The 26419-nt window shown below is 40.5% G+C and overlaps 1 protein-coding gene across 1 annotated transcript in view; it reads left to right on the top strand.

Moving 5' to 3' along the window:
- The first annotated feature begins 11481 nt into the window (after window positions 1-11481).
- The window catches only part of LOC126416448 (odorant receptor coreceptor-like), a 72761-nt gene continuing 57823 nt past the window's right edge, over window positions 11482-26419 (top strand). Inside the window, exons 1-2 of the mRNA XM_050084173.1 lie at window positions 11482-11590; window positions 24378-24632. Coding sequence (XP_049940130.1) covers window positions 11561-11590; window positions 24378-24632 — 285 coding nt within the window. The 5' untranslated portion in view covers window positions 11482-11560. The remainder of the gene's footprint in view (window positions 11591-24377; window positions 24633-26419) is intronic.

Raw genomic sequence — 26419 nt, 5'->3', positions numbered from 1 at the left:
AACGATACCGGAAGTCAGCATACCACGGCGTTTGTTCTGTATAGCCCGTCGTAACTTTTTTATTGTTTCACAGTACACGTCTTGATTAATGGTCGTACCACGTTCCATGAATTCAACCAACAACACCCCTTTGGCATCCCAAAACACCGTTGCCATCAGTTTTCTGGCAGAAAAATCTTGCGAGGCTTTTCTTGGTTTGGTAGGCGAATTTGAATGTGCCCACATCTTTGATTGTTCTTTTGTCTCAGGGTTCACGCACTTAATCCAGGTTTCGTCACCGGTCACGATTCTGTTTAACAATGGTTCTCCTTCGTCCTCATAACGTGACAGAAAGTCTAATGCAGAGGCCATTCTTTGAGTTTTGTGGTTGTCGGTAAGAATTTTGGGCACCCATCGTGCAGAGAACTTACGGTAACCCAATCTTGCTGTCACTATCTCGTACAAGAGAGTCTTAGAAATCTGTGGAAAACCAGTAGACAACTCCGACATTGAGAAACGTCGATTTTCCCGAACTTTTGCATCAACTGTCTGAACGAGTTCGTCAGTCACCAATGATGGTCTACCACTCCTCTCTTCATCATGAACGTTTTCTCGTCCACTTTTAAATAAACGTACCCATTCACGGACAACTCCTTCACTCATAACTCTTGGTCCGTACACGGCACAAAGCTCACGATGAATAGCTGCTGCAGAATATCCTTTGGCTGTAAAAAACCTTATGACAGCACGCACTTCACATTTGGCGGGGTTTTCTATTGCAGCACACATTTCAAACTGCCACAAAAACTAAACTAGCGCAGGTACGACGTTCACTCGACCACGGCTTGATGCCGACTGACCTGTTGAGTGCGTGAACGCACAGATGGCGTCGCTACTCCCCCCACAACCCGCACTGTGACCAATCGGAGGTTACTTTCTGAACCGCCCTCGTATATTACGGATTTAATGTCTGTTGGTAACGGGAGTGTTGTTTCTTTTCTACTTTCTTTCTTTTCCATTTATTAAAAAGGGCTTCAATTTATTGAGGAGGTGAATATCAGTCATTAGCGTCTATTTGCTTGATTAATACATATCATCTCCAAGATCCTGTTGTGCCACTAGGATATACACTGTCTTACCAACAGTACTTCTGTATGCTGGTATTTCTCATGTAGTGGAATGGAAGGATCTATTGTGGAGAATGCACTTTGCAGTTATCATCTTTCTGTTTATGATAATGGTGAGTCCATTGTTTATCTTTTATGCAAACAGATCAACATATTTAATGTCTTGTCGACATCATTCACCATGGTGAATCTGATGTTGGGGAGTAACTGCTGTAAAAAGACTGTATAATTTTACTACATCAGTTTTATTGCCTTGGAATAGTATGATCGTGAGATGTACATGTCTGTAAAAGTTAATTATTTTACTAACTAATGCATGATACGCACAAAGAACCTGATTATATGCAAGACAAAAGCCATCTAATATACTAAAGAGATCTGATCCCATATGCAATTCTTCTGAATGTTCAAAAATTTGTTGTTAAACGGAAAGTACGTTTCAACACAAGTTCAAGAAGGTCCATAAGCTATTTAATTTATGTGGCTACACTTGGCTTAAATTTATTTAAATTTTAGTTAATGATGTCTAATGAGGGCTTCACTAGGACAATGGAACACAGTTTTACAATATCAACTGATGCTGGTCGAGGAGGACTGAATAATGCATGTCCTTACTGCCTGAGGGAATTCTTCATTGTTCTTTATGAGTCTTCCGTTTTCAAAGTGTTAGTAAACTTTAGGATGTTGAACGATTTGCTTTTGATGGAATGTTGCCCTTTAAAAAGAAAAAAAAATGCTGAGGCTCTGCTTGGATCTTTATGAACTTTGAATTTGGCCCTTAAACAGATACTTGGCGATTCACTGTCATTATATCTTTATTGTTTTGAACTGGGGAGATTAATTTTGCTGTTCTTGATCGCCTTCTTGATCGCCCACAGGAATCAGAGTGAGGTATCTTTCACAATTTCACTAAGGTTGTTTTATACAACCAAGTCTTCCGCCCGTTGAACATAGTCATGTAATTTTACTGTAACATTAAGACTCCCTAAACCAGCTTTGAGTTCTGTAGCCTTCTTTCAGTTTCTGACTGATGTTACTGTCTTTCTTTCTCTCTTTCAGTGTGACATTTTGTTGGTATTGGTCTTCATACAGCGCTTTCCCAAACTTGAGCCGTAATGTTGAATCACTATTAAGGGAACTTGGGGCAGAACGAACTACTTTGTGTTTAACAATTTTTGTGAAATAAGGGAACATAACAAAACACTTGCTAAAGGTGTACGAAAATCACCACCTTTACTTGTAAATCGTTTACAATCGTATGTTTCGTATTTTTTTACATTTTTTCAAAAAAGACGCTTATATATTTCCCATTCTTCACCATTCAAACGGTAAAAGGGAAAATAGCAATTTTTTTTGAAATTACTGCATAAACATTGACATTATTAGGAACATCATCTTCAGACTAACACATAGAGTTGTTTCATGAAGAATTTAGACTAAGAAATACGGAATCGACAAGAAATTCGTTAACAGCAAGAAAATACGAGTATTTTCATGTCATTTGGCACGTGTATTATTCTTTTTAAGGCATAATTCAAGTCAGTGTTGCTGCAAAAAAAAAATTATATATAAATAAATTAAAAAACTCTTCGCGAACGGGCTATGAAGGCCCAAATATATTGACGGGCCGCTGTGTCATCCTCAGCCCACAGGCGTCACTGGATGAGGATATGGAGGGGCATGTGGTCAGCACACCGCTCTCCCGGCCATATGTCAGTTTACAAGACCGAAGCGGCTAGTTCTTAGTCAAGTAGCTTCTCAGTTTGCCTCACAAGGACTGAGTGCACCCCTCTTGCCAGCAGACTTCGGCACACCGCATGGTCACCCGTCCAAGTCACAACGCTTAACTTCGGTGATCTGACGGGAACCGGTGTGACCACTTCGGCAAGGCCATTGGCTACTGTTGCTGTTGCTCTTACTTTATTTAACCTCTGCTAGTTGATAGGCTAATGACCTGTCAATGAGCTGTTTCATCGATGGACTGAAGAGTCTGTTTCACCATGACGTCTGGCATGCTACCTCGTCTTCTAGTTCTGCATTGAAAACATTTACAAACTTCCCAGCTGATTTGTCAACTCTATAATTGGGATATTCTCAGAGCTACGAAAATATCTTTCCAGGGTGGATTTGGGTACGTTAAACTCCACAGATGCATTTAAAACTCTCTATTTCAGAAGATAGAAGAGACGAAACTGTGATTTCCATTGATTTAATATCCCACTACTGTCTATCAGTCTTTCTAATGTAAGTTCATACCATATGGAAAAGAATAGAAAAATAAGAATATTTAGAAGGGGCGACCAAAAAATTTCAGTTCGAAGGCCATACAGTTCTGAGTCGGAATGCCAACCAAGGCAAAATCGTCGTGAGCATTGAGGTAATCATTGCTCCGACGCACCACACTGAAGATACCCTTGTGGTAAAACACTGTGTCCTGCCGAATGAAGAGGTGCGTAACTACCTGCTGCACAACCTCGCCCCACAGGAATCTTTGACCACTCAGAGCCTGTTCCAGGGACCAAAGGCGTGATAATCACATCGGGAGAGATATAGAGTATAGGGTGCAGGGTTGTCTCACCAGTTATCAGCCACAGTGGATGAACGTACGAATGCAGTAATATTTTTTTTCGCTAGAGACAATATGTTTTCTTACATCAGTTGAATTACAAGTCCAGCACTCACTGCACTACAGTAATCCAGGTAACAAAATTCTGTGTATTGTATGCCACAGAAGAAAGAACATACTCGATATATATCGCTTTTTTGTATTCTATTCATGATACGCTGGAGGAACAACATTCATCCTTCAGCTTCTTCACTTGTTTTTGTTCCCTATAAATAAACCATGACACTTTCTCCTCATATAGAAAAAGTCTCTGAAATACTTTAGCAGTCCACAAGCAGCACTAGATTTAAAGTAACGCAGTTGAAAAGGAACCTGAGCCATTTTTCTTAACCTAGACAACTTTGAGGATTGCAGCTGAATGTTATAAATATTATATCTTAAAGAAGTGATCGTTCAATTACGTACTTCAGTCATAAACATATATGTAATGCATCTTACCTGGAGACGAAACTCACTCGATAAGCGGGACCACGTCACCAGCAACACCTCATCTGCAAAAAAACATTTACCAGGTATTAAGTGACAGTCTGTAATCGACTTTCCTTATACTCAGAGAACTATTTCAAAGCTGTCTACGACGAAATACATCTGACAGATGAATTTAAAAAGTTGTTATCTCAAGCTTAGGCATTTGACTCTCTTCTAATGAAATAACATACTAATCGTATGAAAATTAATGTTAACGTACTATTGTGTCACAGATGATCAAACCAAAGGGCTTCTTGCATAATCATTTCACGTAAAAATAAACTGTCCGTTCTCTGAGTATCTTCGGAGGTCCCTGAAACAACGTATGGAGCTTTGATATCAGTTACTCAGAGAAATATTTAATGATTTTTAAGTATAACAGGATATAAGTCAAACTACGTTTCTAGTTGCAATACGGAAGAACAGGACATTTGATTAAATTTACTATCCGTGCCAAACCGTATTGAAATTCTTTGCAGTCTACACAGCATAGCTTACATGGCACTCCGTCTTCAGGCCACAAGTGGTCCATCGGGACCATCCGACCGCCGTGTCATCCTCAGGTGAGGATGTGGATAGTAGAGGCGTGTGGTCAGCACACCGCTCTCCCGGTCGTTATGATAGTTTTCTTTGACCAGATTCGCTACTGTTCGGTCGAGCAGCTCCTCAATTGGCATCACAAGGCTGAATACACCAGGAGAAGCGGCAACAACGCATGGCGGCCTGGACGGTCACCCATCCAAGTGCCAGCCACACCCGTCAGCGCTTAACTTCGGTGATCTCACGGGAACCAGTGTTCCACTGCGGCAAAGCCGTTGCTCTTTGCAGTCTAGAGACTCAAAATAAACAGGATGCGCACTAGTTTCTGACGTCTCTGTGCAAGAATTAAGAAACTGCGTGGTCCGTATCCCTAAGACATGTGCACGACATGCTTACCACGAATGTGGCATTCTACAATTGGCCATTTGACACCGACCAAAAAGTTGCACTTGAATCCGAAAAAACTGACTACGCTATGAATAAATTCCGCCACAGGAGTTTCTTGGCAGCTTGTAAGTGACATTCTTCTACAACTGGGTACCTTCTTTCCAGTATCGTCTTCGGTAAAGAGTTATAGTTTGACTTCAGCGACACCACAGTCGCACGATTTGGAGTTGTCAAGAATCGTGTGAAACGCTGCAGAGCAAGTGTGGCAATAGCAACGTGTATGCACTCGTAAATTTTATGGAAAGTATGCAGCTGATGCAGGGCATATAGGAGTTGTTTTAGAATTTTATGATCTCATAACTAGAGACAGACGACCATTATCATTGTTTCTGTTATGTACCAAGTGCGACATCACTCCATCGAGATTCCTTTGTATCTGATCCCTTCTCATTTCATCAGGCGGAGATTTTGTGCTGCTGTTTCTCACCGATCTTTCACAGTTTAGATATTCGTTGTGCGCCTCAGCTGCCCAAGTCTCACCCAGACTGCTGTCTCGATATTTGGAGCACAATGGTGTCAGATGGAATGTTCCCTAATGTGGAACACCAAAACGGAATACAAGAGATAAGGTGATATACCCAACTCGAGAAACTTTGCTAAACAAAAAGTAAGAAATGTATCAGCACTCTACCTTGGTAGAATTTCCAACAAAATGATGCACTTCATAAAGCCACAAATACTTTCGAACCAGTATGAAACTTTCAAAAAAATTACGTTCGGTCACCACTGGAAACTTCCGAATATGATAACCCATCCATTTATAATAACACACATAGCAACTGTAATAACTTTAACATTGGCCAAAAAGAAAGAACCTTTAACGTAAGGTATAAAGAACACATTATAAACAGCGAGAACAATCAGTCGAACTTCTTTCTACAATCGAAAGCTCAAAACCACACTACAAGTATACAAAAATATGCACTCCATATCCTGCACTGAATACCATAACTTCCAATGAATGTTCTTGAAAACACTCACAAGAAATATTAAACGAGCATACAGAATTTATTCAAATACTACCTCAAATATTTACTGAACCCTTAGAACACGAAAAAGGATAAATCGGAAATAACATATGCAACAACCAGAGATAACCGTGACAAAATTGAAGCTAGTAAAATAATATCGCTATTCATCTGCACAATCGTTGTAAACAAGTAACTTCTTAAGAGTTGAACTGTCGAACTAGTATCACACTACGTAAAATTTACGTTTTATTTTCAATATATTTATGTCATTTACCATCTAATAAAAAACATTGACAGCTACAAGACAGTTCACTAACGACGTAATATGGACGTCACATCATTCTAGACGCCACTCGATTATAAATGACATTCACGTTTATACACGACGTCAGCAAAATTGTTTCCGTAGGTATTTTACAATGGCGATAAATGCCGAGACAGTCTTTGTTCATAATGATTTATTTTTACAAGCAGCAATTGTCGTAAATCTTTCCAAAAATACACACCCAATTTGCAAAGTCGTTTCTGAACCAACAAAAAAAAAATCGAATTCCAACTATCCTTGTTTAATTTCAAAGCGATTGATGTCTTAAGCGTTAGAAGTATGATTACAGCATACTGTCATGTAAATAACAAGCTATCAAAGGCAAGCTAGGAGCTATTTCATACGTGAAGCATATTATTTGCCCACCTCCATCCCTCTCGATTTCCTTACGGGGCTCTAATCGACATGTGCATCCATATTTTGCAAACCGCTATGAACTGCATGGCAAGGGTACTTACCATCATGTCGCATATTACAGTTTCTTCCCGATTCACTACTGTGGGGCACGTGGGTAAAATTGCTGTTTAATTCCTTTTTTTCGCGCTGTGGTTTCTCCTGTGTCGTCTTCGCCGCATCCATTGTCGAGAGCCGTAGCATATTACTAGGTTACTTGTTTTATATTGGTTCTTGAAGTTTTTCGTAAAATAGGTTTTAACGAAATATCTGACTTGTATTTGTGAAAGCCGCGCGGGATTAGCCGAGCGGTCTAGGGCGCTGCGGTCATGGACTGTGCGGATGGTCCCGGCGGAGGTTCGAGTCCTCCCTCGGGCATGGGTGTGTGTGTGCGTTTGTCCTTAGGATAATTTAGGTTAAGTAGTGTGTAAGCTTAGGGACTGATGACCTTAGCAGTTAAGTCCCATAAGATTCCACACACATTTGAACATTTTCTTTTGTATTTGCGAAAGGATGCACTTAAGATTATTCAGTATTTCGGTGATGTTCTGCAGTGAGTAAAATAAATCTGACAACGTTCGTCACTGCTTCTATGGATATTCCTTGTTAGTCCTAACTGCTTCAGAACCCGCAACATATTCTAGAATAGGTTCAAATGGCTCTGAGCACTATGGGACTCAACTGCTGAGGTCATTAGTCCCCTAGAACTTAGAACTAGTTAAACCTAACTAACCTAAGGACATCACAAACATCCATGCCCGATGCAGGATTCGAACCTGCGACCGTAGCGGTGTTGCGGTTCCAGACTGCAGCGCCTTTAACCGCACGGCCACTTCGGCCGGCATAGAATAGGTGACACGAATGTTTTATAAACAGTCTCCTTCATGAAATACGACAGTACTGCTTCTTTATTATTCTGCCCAACACATAAATATTCCTAGTGGCTTCAGCTACCCAGTTTACTTTCATAAATATTATTACTAAAACTACTTCGTGCTTACTGACACCAGCGTGAACGTGGAATACCTCACAGAGTTTCGATCTGTTTCTGATCTATATATCTACTGTCCTTACGTCATAAATCGGATTGCGAACTCTCTTTTATAAATATCTTTCAGATAAAAACAGTTAGTGTGGTTTCGCAACACGTCATGTCACGCCCAATACTTACAAAATTGTAAGTATCCCATTCGGCTGCTAGGTGACAAAAGTCTCCTTCAGTGGTGAAAGAAACGTTAGGTGAAATACGTACTGGCGAGGTGAGGTTTTCTGTTACGTCTAGGTATGACTCTGGTAATCGATAGAAGGAAACAGCTATAAAGTGCTCCTTATACTATCTTATTCTCTTAAGAATGTTGGAAAGAATACTCACTATGAAATTCTGAAAGTAGTAATTATAAATTACAGGGACCGAAAGGTTATTCACAACAAATACAGAAACTAGCTTACAGAAGTAAGACAACGGATGTTAAAGAGAATCATTTGTTGACAAAGAAGTGAGCAAGATAAGTAATCTGTACTCGAAGCCTGTATATTGAGTAAGTCATAAAGGAAACCAAGGAGAACTTGAATTCGAAGTTCATGAAGAAGAAATAAAAAGTGGATGTTCGTCGATGATATAATTCTGTCAGAGACGTCAAAGGACCAGGTACATAATTTGAATGATATGGAAGAGTTCATGAGATCGACCTCAACAAAAATAAAACTGGGGTAATAAATCGTAGTCAAATTACGTCGGGTGATCCTGAGGGAATTACTTTACAAAGTGAGACAAGAAAATAACAGACGATGAGCAAAGTAGGTAGAACATAAAATTCAGACTTCCAACAGAATGAAAAGCAACTGAAAATTATGTGAATGCAACTGTCAATAGCTGTTACATATTTCTTAAAACGCTTTTTAACTGTATTTTTTGTAACACCATCATCATGCTAAAAAAGTTCAAATATTAATCTTATGTCACGACGTATCAGATCGATATGGCAATCGAAATTGTCCCATCTGAACTACTAATGTCTACAGAACCGCAAACAGTCATGTACAAGAGGTAATGGGCCCCAATTTGAGTTAAAACTGTGGCTGGGCACACCACCTTTTCTGCAAGTATGCCTGTTTGGTTCTGTAGATGTTAATAGCTCAGAAAGGGCAGTAATTATGTAAACTGCCATATTGATGTGATATGCTATGACATGTGATTAACAATTCATCTTTGGTGCTATGATGATACTATAAATCGAAGACAGTTATTACAACAAAAGACAACAAACAGCTTTGTGTCATGCATTTAAAAATTGGAAAGCGTTTCTCAAAAATAGAATTTTGTTAGCTATGAATGTAAATCGGAAGTCTTTTCTGTATATCTTTGTCTGTAGTGCAGTCTTGAACAGAAGTGAAAGGCTGATGTTAAAGAGTTCATCTAGGAAGAGAATACCATGTTTTGAAAAGTGGTGCTATGGAAGAATGCTGAAGAATAGATGTGTAGCTAGGTTAACTAAAGACGAGGTACGGCATCGAACTGGATAGCAAAGAATTATATGGGACCACTGGACTGAAAGAAGGGATCTGTTGTTGGGACACATCTTAAGGCATCAAGGCAATGTCAGTTTGGTAACTGAGGGAAGTATGAGAGTTTTAATTTGAAGAGGGAGTTTAGTAACATTTCTGGCTTTTCAGCCATCATTTTCAGGTACAAGAAACTCTTGTTAGAGCAGTTCAGAAGGCAGCAGTGGGAAGATGATGTCATGTGGTGTGAGGTACCGATGACAGATGGTTTGTTCCATATGGGTATGGTGAGAAAGACCGCCTAAATTGAGGTCCTTCACCGCGATTGGCTGCTGCATTCGAAAGCTGCGCGCCAAAATGATAATCTTCTGTTATTGACATTAGACAAGTAAACAGCGTATTTACTTGCATTTCAAATTAAAGCAACTCTCAATAGCACGCTATCATTCCATAATTTTACAAGTATTAATAACCAGCAGAATAATAAACAACTGCTAAACGATAAGGCAGACGAAGCACTTCGGTGATCTTCGGGTCGCGCCTAACTTGGATGGTTGGCGAAGTAGTTCGGCTGTGAGGTCAGAGCTGCTTCGGCTGTGTCGAAGGTCACGGGTCGGTGTCAGTTAAGACTTTATTAGCAGTTTCTGGTTATGTGGATATGTAGCTGAGAACAGTGTGATAGTAAATACGGAAATACACAGTTCATTATTTTGTTGAACAATGGAAATTATTTCTGACTCTAAAGCGAAATTTAATTGTCCAGTTACTTGTGTTTTGCTAATAAAAAGCGAATGGCATCCAGTGTAAACATGATATTTGAAAATATAGTTATTCACATACCATCAGTTCCTCATTAAGAGTTTCTTAAAGCTTAAAGATAACGGATTCACGACCTATGCGCTGGTTTCTGCGCAGGGGACAACAACTGTAGAAGACTGGAGGTTGGTGAATATTTATTAGAACTTACTTGTTCCACTCAGGGCGGTGGGGGCAAGTAGCACCTTGGCGTGTACTGCAGTCTTAGTGCAAATGAGATCAGTGACACGTCATCTGTGGTAACGACGCCGAGTTATGAAGGAGAAAAGTTTTAGAGGGAAGGGATTTATCACATATCGTTCTGTCTATCCCTCTCCTTTTCAACTCGCCGTAGTACATCAAGCAGATTCAAATGTAAGTTGCAGCAGTTACGCAAATGTGAAGTAACTTGTATAGAGTAGCGTAAAGAGCAGTATCAAACTAGTCTTCAGGCTGAAGACCACAACAACAGCGATAGACCACTAATACAACTTTCTTACTCGTAAGCTGTTAATCGAGGAATAAGAAATTCTTGTCAGTTATCAAATATGATTCATAAAGCGTCTGAGTGATTTGTCATAACTGCTATAAAGTCTTGTGCGTAACATTACGTGAGTTGTAAATCATGTGAAAGAAGATAATGGTTTATTTGTTTTTATACCCTGTTCTTTGAGTACTAAGGAAACTGGCAGCGATATAATTAATGCTTGTGGTAAGCACATATGAGAGCGATCGAAGGGTCCCATTGGCAAAGCTCAGGTATTCGTTGGGGTTACTGCTAAGGAATGGGCTCTTTCTGGAAATTTCCTTAGAGCACTCGTAAATTCCCGCATGCATAAACAATATCACATGCGTGACAGCCACCGGAAGAATCTGAAGAGAGGAGGGGTAAGCGAATTGCTCCAGTACGTCTGTCGGTATAAATTACAATCATCCGAGATTAGGGGTTTTAAATTCAAGTCACAAAAATAGGGGAGCAGCAGGGCCACAAAATACTCCTGACGGCCACACGACATTACTCCACATTCCAGGGAACATCTCATAAATTTATGCGCTCCAGTAATGAATGACCTGAGGGACAAAAACCTGATCCGGAGACAACACAGTAGTCTGTGGCAACCGACAATTAACGTCCGAACTCCGCTTGTTCGAACTGTCCACTAGTTAGCAGTCAGCAATACGCGGCACTTAACAAGTTCTTCCGTCTGTGGGCCTCTGCGTGATTGGAGAACTCTGCAGGGTAGGAACATCAAGGTCGGTACTTACTGGCCAGCGACCCACCACGACGCTTAGACGCAAACAGTTGAGCGCCGCGTCACGACACAAGCCTTAACATTTCACTGCGACTTTTATACGTGGCTCCACTTGCTCTGGAGCAGCACAGGCGATGACAGCTCACGAACACACAGACGGAAAGGTATGACGGCCTCTTTGCCAATACCATCGAAAGAAAAAAAATGAAAATTGCAGATGTACTATTACACTAATTTATTAATTTCCGTTATATCGAATATTGGTTTCTGCTTATTACAAGACTATTACACTGCACTCATGCCTCTATTTTATGACGATTTAGCACAGTTATTCCTCCGCTTTTTATGCACTTTCGCATATATTGTGATATATGACAAAAAGATTTTTATGTTATTTTCTTACGTTTTAATTAATTGTACTTAATAAAGCTTTGATTGAGTTTATTTGACAGATTACTTATTATTCACAGTTTTTCGTAATTGATATTCCACTTAGCACTTTTATTTTTTTGTTTATTCAACTGAAGATTGTGACTTTGTCAGTTGTAACCACTAGGTCTTTGTGAATTGGTGGTTCAAATGGCTCTGAGCACTATGAGACTTCTGAGGTCATCAGTCCCCTAGAACTTAGAACTACTTCAACCTAAATAACCTAAGGACATCACACATATCCATGCCCGAGGCAGGATTCGAACCTGTGACCTTAGTTGTGATGATTTTGTTGGTTGGAAAAGAAAATGTGACATCGTGACTCAGTGTTATTCAAATAATAATTTATTACGTCATGGACCCTATATTGACGTAATAAATGACTATATCGGCAATAAATGGCAACATAGTGTGTTCGGTAATATGTATTTTTTTAAAAAAACAATTACGTTAAAATCGCGTACGTGACGTAATAAATCACTATATCAACATTAAATGGCAACATAATCTGTTTTAATATGTCAATTTTTTAAAAAACAATGTTCTTCTTTGCAAAATTATTATTGTTATTTTATTTTGCTGGTCTGTAGCATTTAGCGCCATAGAACACGAAAGTAATAAGCGCAATGTCAATTGCAAACAACTGTGAACAGTAAGTAATTTGTCAAATAAACCCTATCCAAAGCATTGCAAAGTACAATTCATTCAAACATAAAACAAAACAAGATATAAATCTTTTGTAAAATCCCATAATACCTGCTAGTATTATTTAATAATTAAAACCTTGATTAACGAGCTGACATGCGTAATGGCCGAAAAATATTTCAACCCAATTTTGATAGACTGCGCACAACTAAAGTCTGCCTAGCAGGCAGGAAACATACTGCATTTTTCGTTAATATTTAACGCTCGAAGAGTTTCACATATTTGCTGAGAGACTAGACGGCAGAAACGTAGTTCAACAAATCTGTTTAAATGTTACAGGGCACTCCATCGTCAATCGCTTTCAATTTGGAACACTGTTGCACACACCGTAAGTTCTATTTATGCTTTGACAGTCAGTCGCTTCAGTTTGGGTTAGTATACTTAGTCTGGCGTTTCTAACGATAAAATCACATAACTGTGCTGCTAGAGAAATAAAGTAATGCAATACGTCGCTCGTTCTTTTATTGTATAACCAGGAATAATCCACAAAAAGTAAGACGAAAGTGAAATAGTTTTGTAAGGTTTGCATACGCGATGTACACATTACGACATTACCCTCAGTGCTTCATAAATAGTTTAACATATATGAAGAAGATTTAGGTGAGGGATCGAAGATAAGAGAATGAATACTTCACCGTGTAAGTCACCAATTTTAATTTTTTTCTATTTAGATTTTATAGAAACAACAATTTCTTCCATTTTTATGTAACAGTGTATTCTTCCTCGTAGCATAGGACTCGTCTTGGAAAAAGTTATACGGCGATATGACGAGTGTTTAATGCTTCACAAAAATAGCTGCCACGTGTCCAGACGATCGTGGCCGGCAAAGATTTTTAGAAAGGGACTGCTCAGTTTGAACAGACTTTGGTCGACACTGGAGATGAAACTGCTCTTTGGAAGAAAACATCGGCCACAAGTTGCGTCTCCTGAGTATTTTAGTGCAAATCCCAACAGTAGATATTAACACGTAAAGTCTGCAAATTACGTATCATTTTCACTTCCGTCACAGTTAGTTATATTGCTGGCCAAATTGCAAACAGAAAAAACAAATTATCTTTTGATGAGGCCAAAAAGTGCGTAGCAAAATATATCGCTCCCCTACATGTTCATCATATTCATTCCCAAGTGATTTTCTTCACTTTTCCAACCTCTAAATTTGGTACAGAAAGAAGATATTATCATCAAATCTGTACTGTATGTCATGGATTCGGTGCAAGGAAGGTCAGTACCCTCCTCTCCACAAATATAGAATAGAATTAAAGAAAAACCTATCGTCCATATAAAGAAGAAATTGAAGCCTGGACCGGACTTAAGCTCCCCATCGAGTTACCCAGAGTTAAATACTCCGCAGTTTCCCTAAAATGATTAAGACGAATGTTGAGGCGGTTCTTTTGAAAAGGATATGTCCAATTTCCTTGCGCAGATTTCTCAGTCCGAGCTTTTGCTACGACTCTAACAAAATAATTGACTGGCAGACGCTTAAGCCCAGTCTTCCTTCCTTCCTATAAAGAATGTAGCTGTAGAAGGGTGGAGTGTGGATAAGAAAAATAGGTAAATAACCCTGCAAACAAATAGTTTTTTCTAAAATATTAGTATTACTCACTACAATGTCCGTGAGCTCGATGCATATGGTGCAACTACAGACCAGTTATCTTTTGTTCAGTTGAGCTAAAGGTTTCTAATCTTTCACAATATTCCACTGATAGGAGCAGTGGAAGAAAGTGATGATCCTTCAGAGCATATTTTGAGCTATTGTGTGTTACACGTTTGGTTGAAAGGAAGGACAGAAGAACATTTTATGGTAAAAACTTCGTAAAGCCAAGATAGCATATAAATTTTGTTATTTACAAACAACATTTTTCGACAGACTATGCTGTCGTCTTCATGTCTTCATAACTTTGTTCATTTTCAGTTGGACTTCACGCCAAATTGTTGTGTCCAACTCAAACTGAACAATTTTAAAACAAAAATTTTTGGAGATCTAAAGTAAAGTTTGTCGAAACCAGTTATTTCTAAATAAGAAAATTTTATGCGATTTTCGCTTTAGAAAGTTTTTACTAAGTAAAACAAATCAGCAATTTTCGAATGAAACCTGGATTAAATATTGACGATTTCATTTTGTTATAACAGACAAAAATATAACTATGTAGAACAAAAATGTCCCGTAGGATATTTGATCTTTTACATATCCTCCTCAGTTTCTAAACAGTTGAATACTTCGGTTTGTGGGGGAAATTAGTAAGAGCGATCACATACGTAAGGAAATCTGTCTTTACGAGATACCTCCTGATGGGCACGCAACACTCCCAACCCTAAAGGCAGCGTGGGGACGACCTTAACGGACCATAGTTACTAGGAAAGCTATCGTTATCTACCCTTGCTTTGGCGCTCTGCGGTAATCTACGGTAGTTTTACAACTCTAGGTAGGACATATCCTAAGGTATTAAGGAATAGTCAACTTGTTAATACAGGGAGGCGAGGGGATGAGATTTGGCAGACGGGGGCCACAACTGGACTGCAGTAAACTGGTCTATATGGATGTAGCATCGCAGCGTTGATGATGCAAGATAGTAGCTGGAAGACGTTTTCGGCTGAAGATCACACATCAGTGTGGGAGCTGTGGTGGAGAGTTCTTAGAACTATGGTTGGGTAAGCCGCTACCGAATGCTTTGCGCAATCCTCTTTGCCGTGTATTGTGCGTTGTTCGTTGACTTCTTGTATTTTGAAATGAGTGAATAGTTTTTCCCGGCCATTTGAATATGGCTCACACGCCGTTGAAAGGATCGACGAACGCTATGACCTAGTGTGAGTATTTCTTTCGCAGAAGCACAAATCACAGATGTGGACTGCCAGGCCATCAAGTCGGGGATGGGGTGGGAATGGTTTACAGGCTCCGCTTTTCTCCCTGCGTCAGCCGAAGCTCTCTTTCACGCTCATGACCACTTGACACGCTACAGTTACCGCGTTACACTGAGATGACAAAAGTCGTGGGATACATCCTAATATTGTATCGGATCTCCTTTTCCCTCGCGTAGTACAGGAGCTCGACGTGGAATGGACTCAACAAGTCGTTTATACTCCTCTGCAGAAATAGTGAGCCACGCTCCATCCACAGCTGTTCATAATTGCGAAAATGTTGCCCATGCAGAATTTTGTGCACGAACTGACTTCTCGAATATGTTTCATAAATGTTCGATGGGAGTCATATCAGTTGATCTGGTTAGCCAAATAATTCGCTCCAATAGCACAAAATGTTCTTCAAACCAGTTGTGACCCGGTGGCATAGTGCATTTTCACCCTATAAGTTCCAGCGTTGTTTGGGAATATGAATACCCTGTATGGCAGAAAATGGTCTCCAGGTATCCGAACATAAATATTGCCAGTCAATAAACGGCTCAGTTGGGCCAGGAAAGCAAGTTCATTCCATGGAAACACCGTCCACACGATTATTGAGCCACCACCATTTCACAGTGCCTTGTTGACAACCTGGGTCCATGACCTTGTGGAGTCTACCTAGACCTCACCATCAGGTCTCACCAACTGAAATGGAGACTCGTCTAGCCAGACCATGGTTTACCGGTCGTCTAGGCCCAGGCGATTCGGTCATGAGGTCAGATGAGTCGCTGCAGGTGATGTCGTGCTGTTAGCAAAGAGACTCTGCTGCCATTGCCTATTTACGTCAAATTTCGCCGCACTGGTCTAACTCATACGTTTGTTGTACTTCGATTTCTGTGGTTATTTGAGCAGTGGTGCTTGTCTGTTGGCACTGACAAATCTACTCAGACGCCACTGCTTTCGGTCTTTAACAGAAGGTCGTGGGCTAGTGCATTATCTATGAGGGAAAGGTTATGCTTGAAATTTGATACCTCGGCCCACTACTGACACTGTATTATTAGGAATATTGAAGTCCCTGACGACTTTCGGAATGGAACGTCCCATGCGTCTATCTCCTACTACCATTCCGCCTTCATAGTCTGTTGATTCCCGTCATGCGGCCATAATGACGGTGGTCACCTTGAAACCTTCCCGTCTCCTCTGTATCTCTATTGTTACGCAACTTTCCTTTCTACAATAACCTACGAAACGTTCCCTTCGGATTTCTATCTCTTGCTTAATAATAACAAATGAAATCTTCCCTTTGAAATTAATTCTCTTTCTCAATAATAATAATAAGTGCAATGTTCGCATACAAATTTAAATGCTGCTTATTAACAGCGATTTGCTGATTATTTTGACGAAACATAGAATGTGTCGTCGTCGTGGCCCCTCAGTCGTTACCTGCAATAACCCAAGACTGTTCCTTATCTTTTTTACTGTTACTGGATCGCCATCTGACTGCTACATCGAACTGCGACATGAATATGCTTACCGGTACTCTGTATTACTATACTCTATTAGCTGCTGGTGGGCTGTCTAATAAGTGGTTGTATTTATTACTAAAGCTGACGTTATTCTTTAATAGCAAAGCTGACGTTATTCTTTATTTAATTTGATTGAAGTTACGTAATTCATAGTTAAATTTTTTCTTGACAACAATAAAATTTTGCAAAGTTTTACGTTGATGGTTTTTGATATGGATTATAATCAGTAATGCAATATTGCTGACAAAAATTAATTGTATTTTGAAAACGATTCTTCAGATATTTACTTTTGGTTATGACTTCTGGTAATGAAATGATTTTACAAACTTTCAAATGGGACTTACTTTTTACAATAATCTTACAACTAGCATTGCGCAAACATACCTTCAGTAGTCTTGAGTTTCTCATAAAAGTAATTCAATAATATTAGTTCCTCTTATGATAATAGTTAGCTGATGTCTCTGTACATCCGTTTACAATCTCTTGTAAATCATAGCTGGTGGCTGGCAGGCACACCGCTCCTCTCAACCTCTCGCTTCAGACCTGCTACCGGCTCGCTTCACATCTAGCTTACTACTGACTTCCTACGAATGCTAAAGTGCGGTCTCTCCTGCCAACAATTCTTTCTGGTGCAGACAATCCCTGCTACCATTACAAAATGTATCAATGCGCGGTCTTTCCCGCTCTTTTCTTAAAATGTATCCATACTCGGTATCTCCCGCCCTTTTTAAAATTATATCAATGTGTGGTCTCTCCCGCCAACAATACTTTGGTGCAGACATTCCCTGCTACCACAATTAATTCCACAATGACAAATATTAATTATTCCTACTTAATCCTGTTAATAAAATATCAACATCTTTCCGAAATTGTGGTTTGTCAATAGTAGAAATATACACGTCTCACAACCTCTTCACATGAATCGCCTGCGAACAAATGACAGCTCCACCAGTGCACTGCCCTTTCGTACTTTGTGTACGCGATACTATCATTATCTATGTAAGTGCATATCGCTGTGCTGTTACTTTTGTGACGTCAGTGTTCGCCATAGCGAACTGAATACCTGATAAGGATGGCTGCACGCACAGTTTTCTCCACGCAAACAGGCAACGATATCAGTAACATCGTATACTTCAGTATAAGCACACTGCTACGGTAACACGCTACATGCCTATACGACCATTCCTTGCATTGCACAACAGTTGAAGACGGGCCAGCACTTTTGTTTGTGAATAGTCCACAATTATTCGCCGTAAAACGCACATAAATCGACACTTCGTCTGAATACACCAATGACCATTTTCATACTTCTGCTTTATTTCTTCGTAAAAATGTTGTACAATGTTCCGTTTTTTAAACCAATCACCGCATTTCCTTGAAACGGAAATGTTGCTGTCCATAAACCGGCTTGCAATTAGGAACTATCGCTCTTGGAGGACACAGACTGTCCTTTTTTCGCTCGATACCCTGCGAATTACAATTTGTACAGAAACCAGATGGCAGTTATAAGAGTCGAGGGACATGAAAGGGAAGCAGTGGTTGGGAAGGGAGTAAGACAGGGTTGTAGCCTCTCCCCGATGTTGTTCAATCTGTATATTGAGCAAGCAGTAAAGGAAACAAAAGAAAAATTCGGAGTAGGTATTAAAATTCATGGAGAAGAAATAAAAACTTTGAGGTTCGCCGATGACATTGTAATTCTGTCAGAGACAGCAAAGGACTTGGAAGAGCAGTTGAATGGAATGGACAGTGTCTTGAAAGGAGGATATAAGATGAACATCAACAAAAGCAAAACAAGGATAATGGAATGTAGTCTAATTAAGTCGGGTGATGCTGAGGGAATTAGATTAGGAAATGAGGTACTTAAAGTAGTAAAGGAGTTTTGCTATTTGGGGAACAAAATAACTGATGATGGTCGAAGTAGAGAGGATATAAAATGTAGGCTGGCAATGGCAAGGAAAGCGTTTCTGAAGAAGAGAAATTTGTTAACATCCAGTATTGATTTAAGTGTCAGGAAGTCATTTCTGAAAGTATTCGTATGGAGTGTAGCCATGTATGGAAGTGAAACATGAACGATAAATAGTTTGGACAAGAAGAGAATAGAAGCTTTCGAAATGTGGTGCTACAGAAGAATGCTGAAGATTAGATGGGTAGATCACATAACTAATGAGGAAGTATTGAATAGGATTGGAGAGAAGAGAAGTTTGTGGCACAACTTGACCAGAAGAAGGGATCGGTTGGTAGGACATGTTCTGAGGCATCAAGGGATCACCAATTTAGTATTGGAGGGCAGCGTGGAGGGTAAAAATCGTAGAGGGAGACCAAGAGATGAATACACTAAGCAGATTCAGAAGGATGTAGGTTGCAGTAGGTACTGGGAGATGAAAAAGCTTGCACAGGATAGAGTAGCATGGAGAGCTGCATCAAACCAGTCTCAGGACTGAAGACCACAACAACAACAACCCTGCGAATAATGGATGAAGGTGCAAACGGGAAAAAAATCACATATTCCTACATTTCCTGATAGCGTTTGACTCAGTGCCGTAGTGTAGACCCTTGAGAAAGGTCACAGCATGCGGAACACATTGCCACATACGTGAATCGTTTGAAGACAAGAATGTCGTCAGGAGTGCCCCATTGAAGTGCCGTATATCCCCTGTATTCACAAATAATCTGACGGGTGGGGAGAGCGTTAATCTGCGACTGTTTGCCGAGGACGCTGTAGTGCACGGGAAAGTGTCGTCATTGCGTGAGTGGGAAGGATGCAAAATTGTTTTAGGTGAAAGATTTTATTTACTATAGATGTGTGTGTAAAACAATCCCATAGTGTTGAAATATAATATTAGTGGTACGCTGCTATACACAGTCACGTTGATTAAATGCCTAGGCGTAACGTTGAGAAACAACTTCTAAAACAACTTAGCACAGCCACATTTGCACTTAGAATGTTGCAAAACTTGGGGAGAGATAAATCCGTACTTTGGCATATCTTGCATATTTTCATTCAATGTCATATGCAACAATATTCCACTCGTCTTTAAGAAAGTCTGCATAGTTCAAAAACGAGATGTAAGAATAATACGTGGAGCTCAGCCCGTGATCATCTTGTAGACATCTGTTTAAGAGACAGGCCCACTGGCCACGGTTTTACAGTATATTTATTCCCCCACGAAGTTTTTTGGAAGTAATTTACTACAGTTCAAAATGATCCAAAAAGAAAAATGAAATTCATTAATCCACAGTATGTTTACCTTTAGCGCAAAAAGGGATGCAAAATGCTGCAACTAAAAATTTCGATCACTTACCAGGGAATGTAAAATGTCTGACAGACATCAAAGTAAAATTTGAAAAAAAAAGAAACTGAAAAACTTTCTTCTTGACAAGTCCTTCTATTCAGTAGAAGGATTTTTATTTTTGTAAAGGATGATGGGTAGGAATTACGTACTCACATCTGTGTTTAAAATAAATAAATGAATTACAATTTATAGATGTTCAACATGTGGCCACATTTACAAATTAATGTGAATGTGATATGACTCGCTCCATCTCATTACGATTTATCATGCAGAATGATCCATGGAATGTGAAAGTAACTAACTAACTATCAATACGGAATGAAACAACTGGCATTCGCGGCTGACTGCGCAAATATTCTGCTGCCGCCAATCTGTGTAATGCTTCGTGTAATGAACGCAAAGGCAAGATAAGAGAAATTAAGGCTCCATTTTCAAGTGCAATAGGAAAGTAGTACAAGATAGCCTCTGGCATGATGGCTGGCGGTGTACGTATATAAATGTAGATGCAGATTGCATCCTAGGCCTTAAAATTCAGTTCTGTGGAAAGACAAAGTGAAGTTTTCGCAAAGTTGAGGGTTGTATTCTTCATAACATTGCCGAAACTGCTGCGTGCTAACATATTTGTCCGTCAGTGGAATATTTACTGAGTGCACTTCGCTTCTTGATACTTGGCTCAGCATAATTCCTTCCCGTTGTTCGCACACCATCAGCTTCCCTACGTATTGTCTTCACATTTCACCACTTTAGTTCTATCCTGCCAGTAATTTTAATGACGTTAACAGCAAGATTTCTGTGCCGTTCGCCATTTCTCACTATTATTTTCCGTGCTTGCACTGTAGTGTAACGATGTGCGCTGTTTCGAACTGGATCGTGACTGTGTACTCACGAGGATAACACGGTAAGTCCCAAAACCCGATTTTCCAGAAACTTCGCCCAGTGGAAGAAGGATCAAAGGAAGACATCACGGCCGGCCGCAGTGGTCTCGCGGTTCTAGGCGCGCAGTCCGGAACCGTGCGACTGCTACGGTCGCAGGTTCGAATCCTGCCTCGGGCATGGATGTGTGTGATGTCCTTAGGTTAGTTAGGTTTAAGTAGTTCTAAGTTCTAGTGGCTGATGACCATCGATGTTAAGTCCCATAGTGCTCAGGGCCATTTGAACCATTTTTGAAGACATCACGTGTCTCAGTCTATCCGTAGGTGACCGTTTCTGAAAAAAAAGAAAAACTACAGTCAAAGTTTTCCAAGTGCTTTTGAGGTACTTTATAGCAAGTGATATCCTCAGCCGAAATAATGGATCAGTGGTTAGAGAGGCGCATTTTTAATTTTGTGCCATGTCTGAAATCAACTTATTTCTTTTATTCTTGTTTTACATTCATTTATCCATGTATGTAGATGATTACTTCACCAATGTTTTATAGTGTATATGGACATATCGTTTTACTTATTCATGTACTGACTGTATGTCGTATGACCGAAGTAAAAAAAAAAAAGAGGAAATGATTCGAAAATGTTTTCGGTGAAATTCTCATAGTGTATCTTGATTCTTACTCAATTGCAAGCCACAATTTTCTAAAACGTTATCCGTTGTGCATGGCTTGTCGCGAAATTTTTCCCAACGCGTGAGATCTTCAAGAAATGTTAACTACGTTTCTTACCCGAGTGAGACATGCAGGAAGAAATGGCACTATGGCTAACCTGCCTTTGTGCTTTGCTTGTGGGTTTCGAAATATCTTTCTTTGGAATGTTTCTACGATTGGTATGATCCAAGGGAATGCACCAACTCTTCTTCATGAAGAATGACGGTATGAATGAAACATAAGCATTAATATAAGTGCTGATATGGTATCAACGAAAAAGATTGTAAGCGCTTAACACACCATACACACATATATTATATAATAGATTTATGACACTTACGGTGAAACCCAGTTGCGATTTTACAATCACCATGATGCCCTGGCATCCCCGAATTTGATAAGAAACATTCGTGTAGTAACCTTCTACTAGTATGGACAGATAAATGAAAACAATAAAAATAGAGTGAAATAAAATAAATAAAAACAATAATTGGGTTTCGAAAACCGGGTGCAAAATTAATAAGCCTAAACGCTAACCACTGGGTCATAATTTTTTTGTTTGGAGACCACTTTTTTTTGCAATCCACCAGACGACTTTTCGTTGTATACACAACAAAAATAGTTTTGCATTAACCCGGTTCCAAAAACTCCGGGAGATAGATGTTGACTGTGCTTACTATATCACAGACACAGTCCCTTTGACTGTTCAGAGATGTCACTAAACCCGACCAAAGATGTAAACAACCATGCATGAACAGTGGCCTATTAGACGGAGGGCGTCCGACAGCCGATCAGTTCCAGTCATTCCACCAGGAAGGAGGCACACGACTCGTGTTGTCTGTACTTCAACCATGCCCAGATGGCCAATGCCGCGGTTCTATCGCGTCCTCATTGTTACTTTGTGCCAGGAAGGGCTCTCAACAAGGGAAGTGTCCAGGCGTCTCAGAGTGAACCAAAGCGATGCTGTTCGGACATGGAGGAGATACAGAGAGACAGGAACTGTCGATGACATAGGCTACTACTGCACTGTTTTGGGATGGCATTATGTGGAGTCGACGTACGCCGCTGGTGGTCATGGAAGGCGCTGTAACGGCTGTACGATGCCATCCTCCAACCGATAGTGCAACCATATCGACAGTATATTGGCGAGGCATTCGTCTTCATGGACGACAGTTCGCGCCCCCATCGTCCACATCTTGTGAATGACTTCCTTGAGGCTAACGACATCGCTCGACTAGTGGGGCCAACATGTTCTCCAGACATGAACCCTATCGCATACGCCTGGGAGAGATTGAAAAGGGCTGTTTATGGACGACGTGATCCACCAACCACTCTGAGGCATCTACGCCGAATCGCCGTTGAGGAGTGGGACAATCTGGACCAACACTAACGTATGGATAGTATGCCACACGAATACAGGCATGCATCAATGCAAGAGGGCGTGCTACTGGGTATCAGAAGTACTGGTGTGTACAGCAATCTAGACCACCACCTCTGAAGGTCTCGCTATGTTTTGGTACAACATGCAATGTGTGGTTTTCATGAGCATTAAAAAGGGCGGAAATGATGCTTATGTTGATCTCCATTCCAATTTTCTGTACATGTTCCGGATCTCCCAGAACCGAGGTGATGCAAAACTTCTTCTGATGACTGTGTTATAAAGAGGGGATGGAGGGGAGGGCACAGGGAGCAGGGTTCGTAACCAGCGGCCTGGCCACAGTATCCCTCCCGCCGTTAAGGTATTAGGAATGGTGAGGGGGAAAACAATACCGGAAAGGTTTTTCTAATTTTTAAAATTTTTATGTATTTATTTTTTATTTTTATTTAATGTATGCCACACTAAAGTACGCGTAAATATCCACGCATCTTGCAGTAAGTAAACAAAACGAATAATCTCAGGACATTCCGACGCCGAGGTAATGTACATGGGGAAGCAAAAAATGCGCTTCGTACGCGATGCATAAGGATCCTCTGTGTTCACGCATGTCGGAGATTATCCCATCGATAATCAGTCGCGTTTCTGTCAAGTCCGTCAGTGGGCACCTTCTCCTACATGTTGATGATCCAGCTGCGGGGAGGTTCACGTAGGGCACTCCCTAAGTAATTAGAAAATTATTACCTGTACTTTGGTTTCCATACAATTTCATAATGACATTCTTGCAGGTAGTTCCTTAAGTCCAATACATCTTTATGTCCATTGTGAAATAAATATTTCACCATGTGCCCACGGACTCACGTGAATGCTTTGGTTTTGGTGCACAGTAAATACAGTTCATCTGGGAAAATCAGAAGCTGAGGTTCCTTTCAGGGTCGCCATTTCGTCTGATGGTGTCGCACGGGCATACAGTACCTCAAAACACCTCGAGAACTTTGACCGTAGATTTTTCAGAAACGGTACGGTAATTACAGATAAGCCGACACATGTTCACTTTTTTTTTATTTCTCTTTCACTGAGCGCAGTTTCTGGGAAATCAAGTGATGACTCTTGCCCTGTTCCCCTCGTCAGTCTCGTGACCACATTAGCTGCCTCTACGGCAGTGTCTACAGCCAGTTCTCTTCTGTCTTTTACGCCTGTGTCTGGCAGCAGATGTGGGACACGACCGAGGAGGTGGACGCGCTGCTGGGACCGTGCGCCGTCATCATGCGCAGAATCGGTATGTGGCAGCCGCCGGGCGGCGAACCCGCGGGCGCCAAGCTTCTGGTCACGGCCGTCTTGCTGCTCATAATGAGCTCCGTCATCATCGGGGGCTTCGTGAAAATCATCGTCGACCCGCCGCCTGACTTCGATACCACCAGCGAGGGGCTCTTCACGGCCGCCTGCACCTTCACCTGGGCAGTTAGGGTGAGCTATAAACGTGCTTTTAAAATTATTTTGCATTATCTTCTGCTTTCTGATCGACTTTATACGGCCTGCCAATTTTGCTTGGTAGTGACCAGGAGCACAAATACGAGGTCGTGCGTGCGATACTAGAACCCCTGGAGTGTCGTTCTTATAACCGGGCAATCCTACAGATACGCAGGTCTGAAACTTCGATTGCGAAACTAGAGATATAGAGACACAATGCTAACGATGCAATGAAATAAGCAACCATACCCTACGACTTATCTTAGAAAATGGATTAAGAAAAGGCAAACCTATGTTTCTAGCGTTTGTAGACTTACAAGGAGACTGCACGACCGTGGGGTCGGGGATTTGTCCGAAATTTTGTGTGGTGAAAGAAGACCCCTAACACCTCACGTGGTTAAAATATTAGGACGCACTACTCGGAAAATCCAGAGAAAAATCGATCCAAAGTTTCTTAGGTCTGGCATAGAAGGAAAAAGAAATCAAAAATCAAAAAATAATATCCACTGCGGTTCTTGTTTATAATTATTATATGTATAAAAATTGAATGTTTCCCAATCGACTTTCTTATTCCGATAAAAAAGCCAATTTTTTTCCTCATATACTTTACAATGAAAAATAGAAAACCCACCGCCATGAATTGTGTTGTTGACCAAAAAGAAAAGGATTTTTATTCAATAATGTAACTAATTTATTAAAGATCTTGTAGGTTTGGGAAACTTTCTGAACGATTGGTGGAATAACAAAAGAAAATGAAACAGAAGAAAAAAAGTGCCAGAGGAGGAATCGAACCCGAGACCTCTTGGCGTAATGTCCGAGCCCTAACCATGCAGGCCAGACGGTGGCTCGGCCATGGACTAACATTTTATACTCATAAGGCACCTAAGAAACTTTGGATCGATTTTTCTCGCGATTTTCCGAGTAGTGCGCCCTAATATTTTAACCACATGAGGTGTTCGGGTTCCGCTTTCACCACACAAAATTTCGAACAAATTCCCGACCCCTCGGTCATGCCGTCTCCTTGTTAGTGAAAGCTTTTGACAATGGTGACTGGAATACTCTCTTTCAAATTCTGATGGTGGCAGGGGTAAAATACAGGGAGCGAAAGGCTATTTACAATTTGTGCAGAAACCAGGTGGCAGTTATAAGAGGCGAGGGGCATGAAAGGGAAGCAGTGGTTGGGAAAGGAGTGAGACAAGGTTGTAGCCTTTTCCCGGTGTTATTCAATCTGTATATTGAACAAGCAGTAAAGGAAACAAAAGAAAAATTTGGAGTAGGTATTGAAATCCATGGAGAAGAAATAAAAACTTTGGGGTTCGCTTATGACATTGTAATTCTGTCAGAGACAGCTAAGGACTTGGAAGAGCAGTTGAACGGAATGGACAGTGTCTTGAAAGGAGGATATAAGATGAACATCAACAAAAGCAAAACGAGGATAACGGAATGTAGTCGAATTAAGTCGGGTGATGCTCAGGGAATTAGATTAGGAAATGGGACACTTAAAGTAGTAAAGGAGTTTTGCTATTTCGGAGCAAAGTAACTGATGATGGTCGAAGTAGAGAGGACACAAAATGTAAACTGGCAATGGCAAGGAAAGCGTTTCTGAAGAAGAGAAATTTGTTAACATCGAGTATAGATTTAAGTGTCAGGAAGTCGTTTCTGAAAGTATTTGTATGGAGTGTAGCCATGTATGGAAGTCAAACATGGACGATAAATAGTTTGGACAAGAAGAGAATAAGAGCTTTCGAAATGTGGTACTACAGAAGAATGCTGAAAATTAGATG

Source organism: Schistocerca serialis, chromosome 8, assembly GCF_023864345.2.
Source record: "Schistocerca serialis cubense isolate TAMUIC-IGC-003099 chromosome 8, iqSchSeri2.2, whole genome shotgun sequence".
NCBI classification, from domain to species: Eukaryota; Metazoa; Arthropoda; class Insecta; order Orthoptera; family Acrididae; genus Schistocerca; species Schistocerca serialis.
This window is presented reverse-complemented; position numbering and strand designations above follow the sequence as displayed.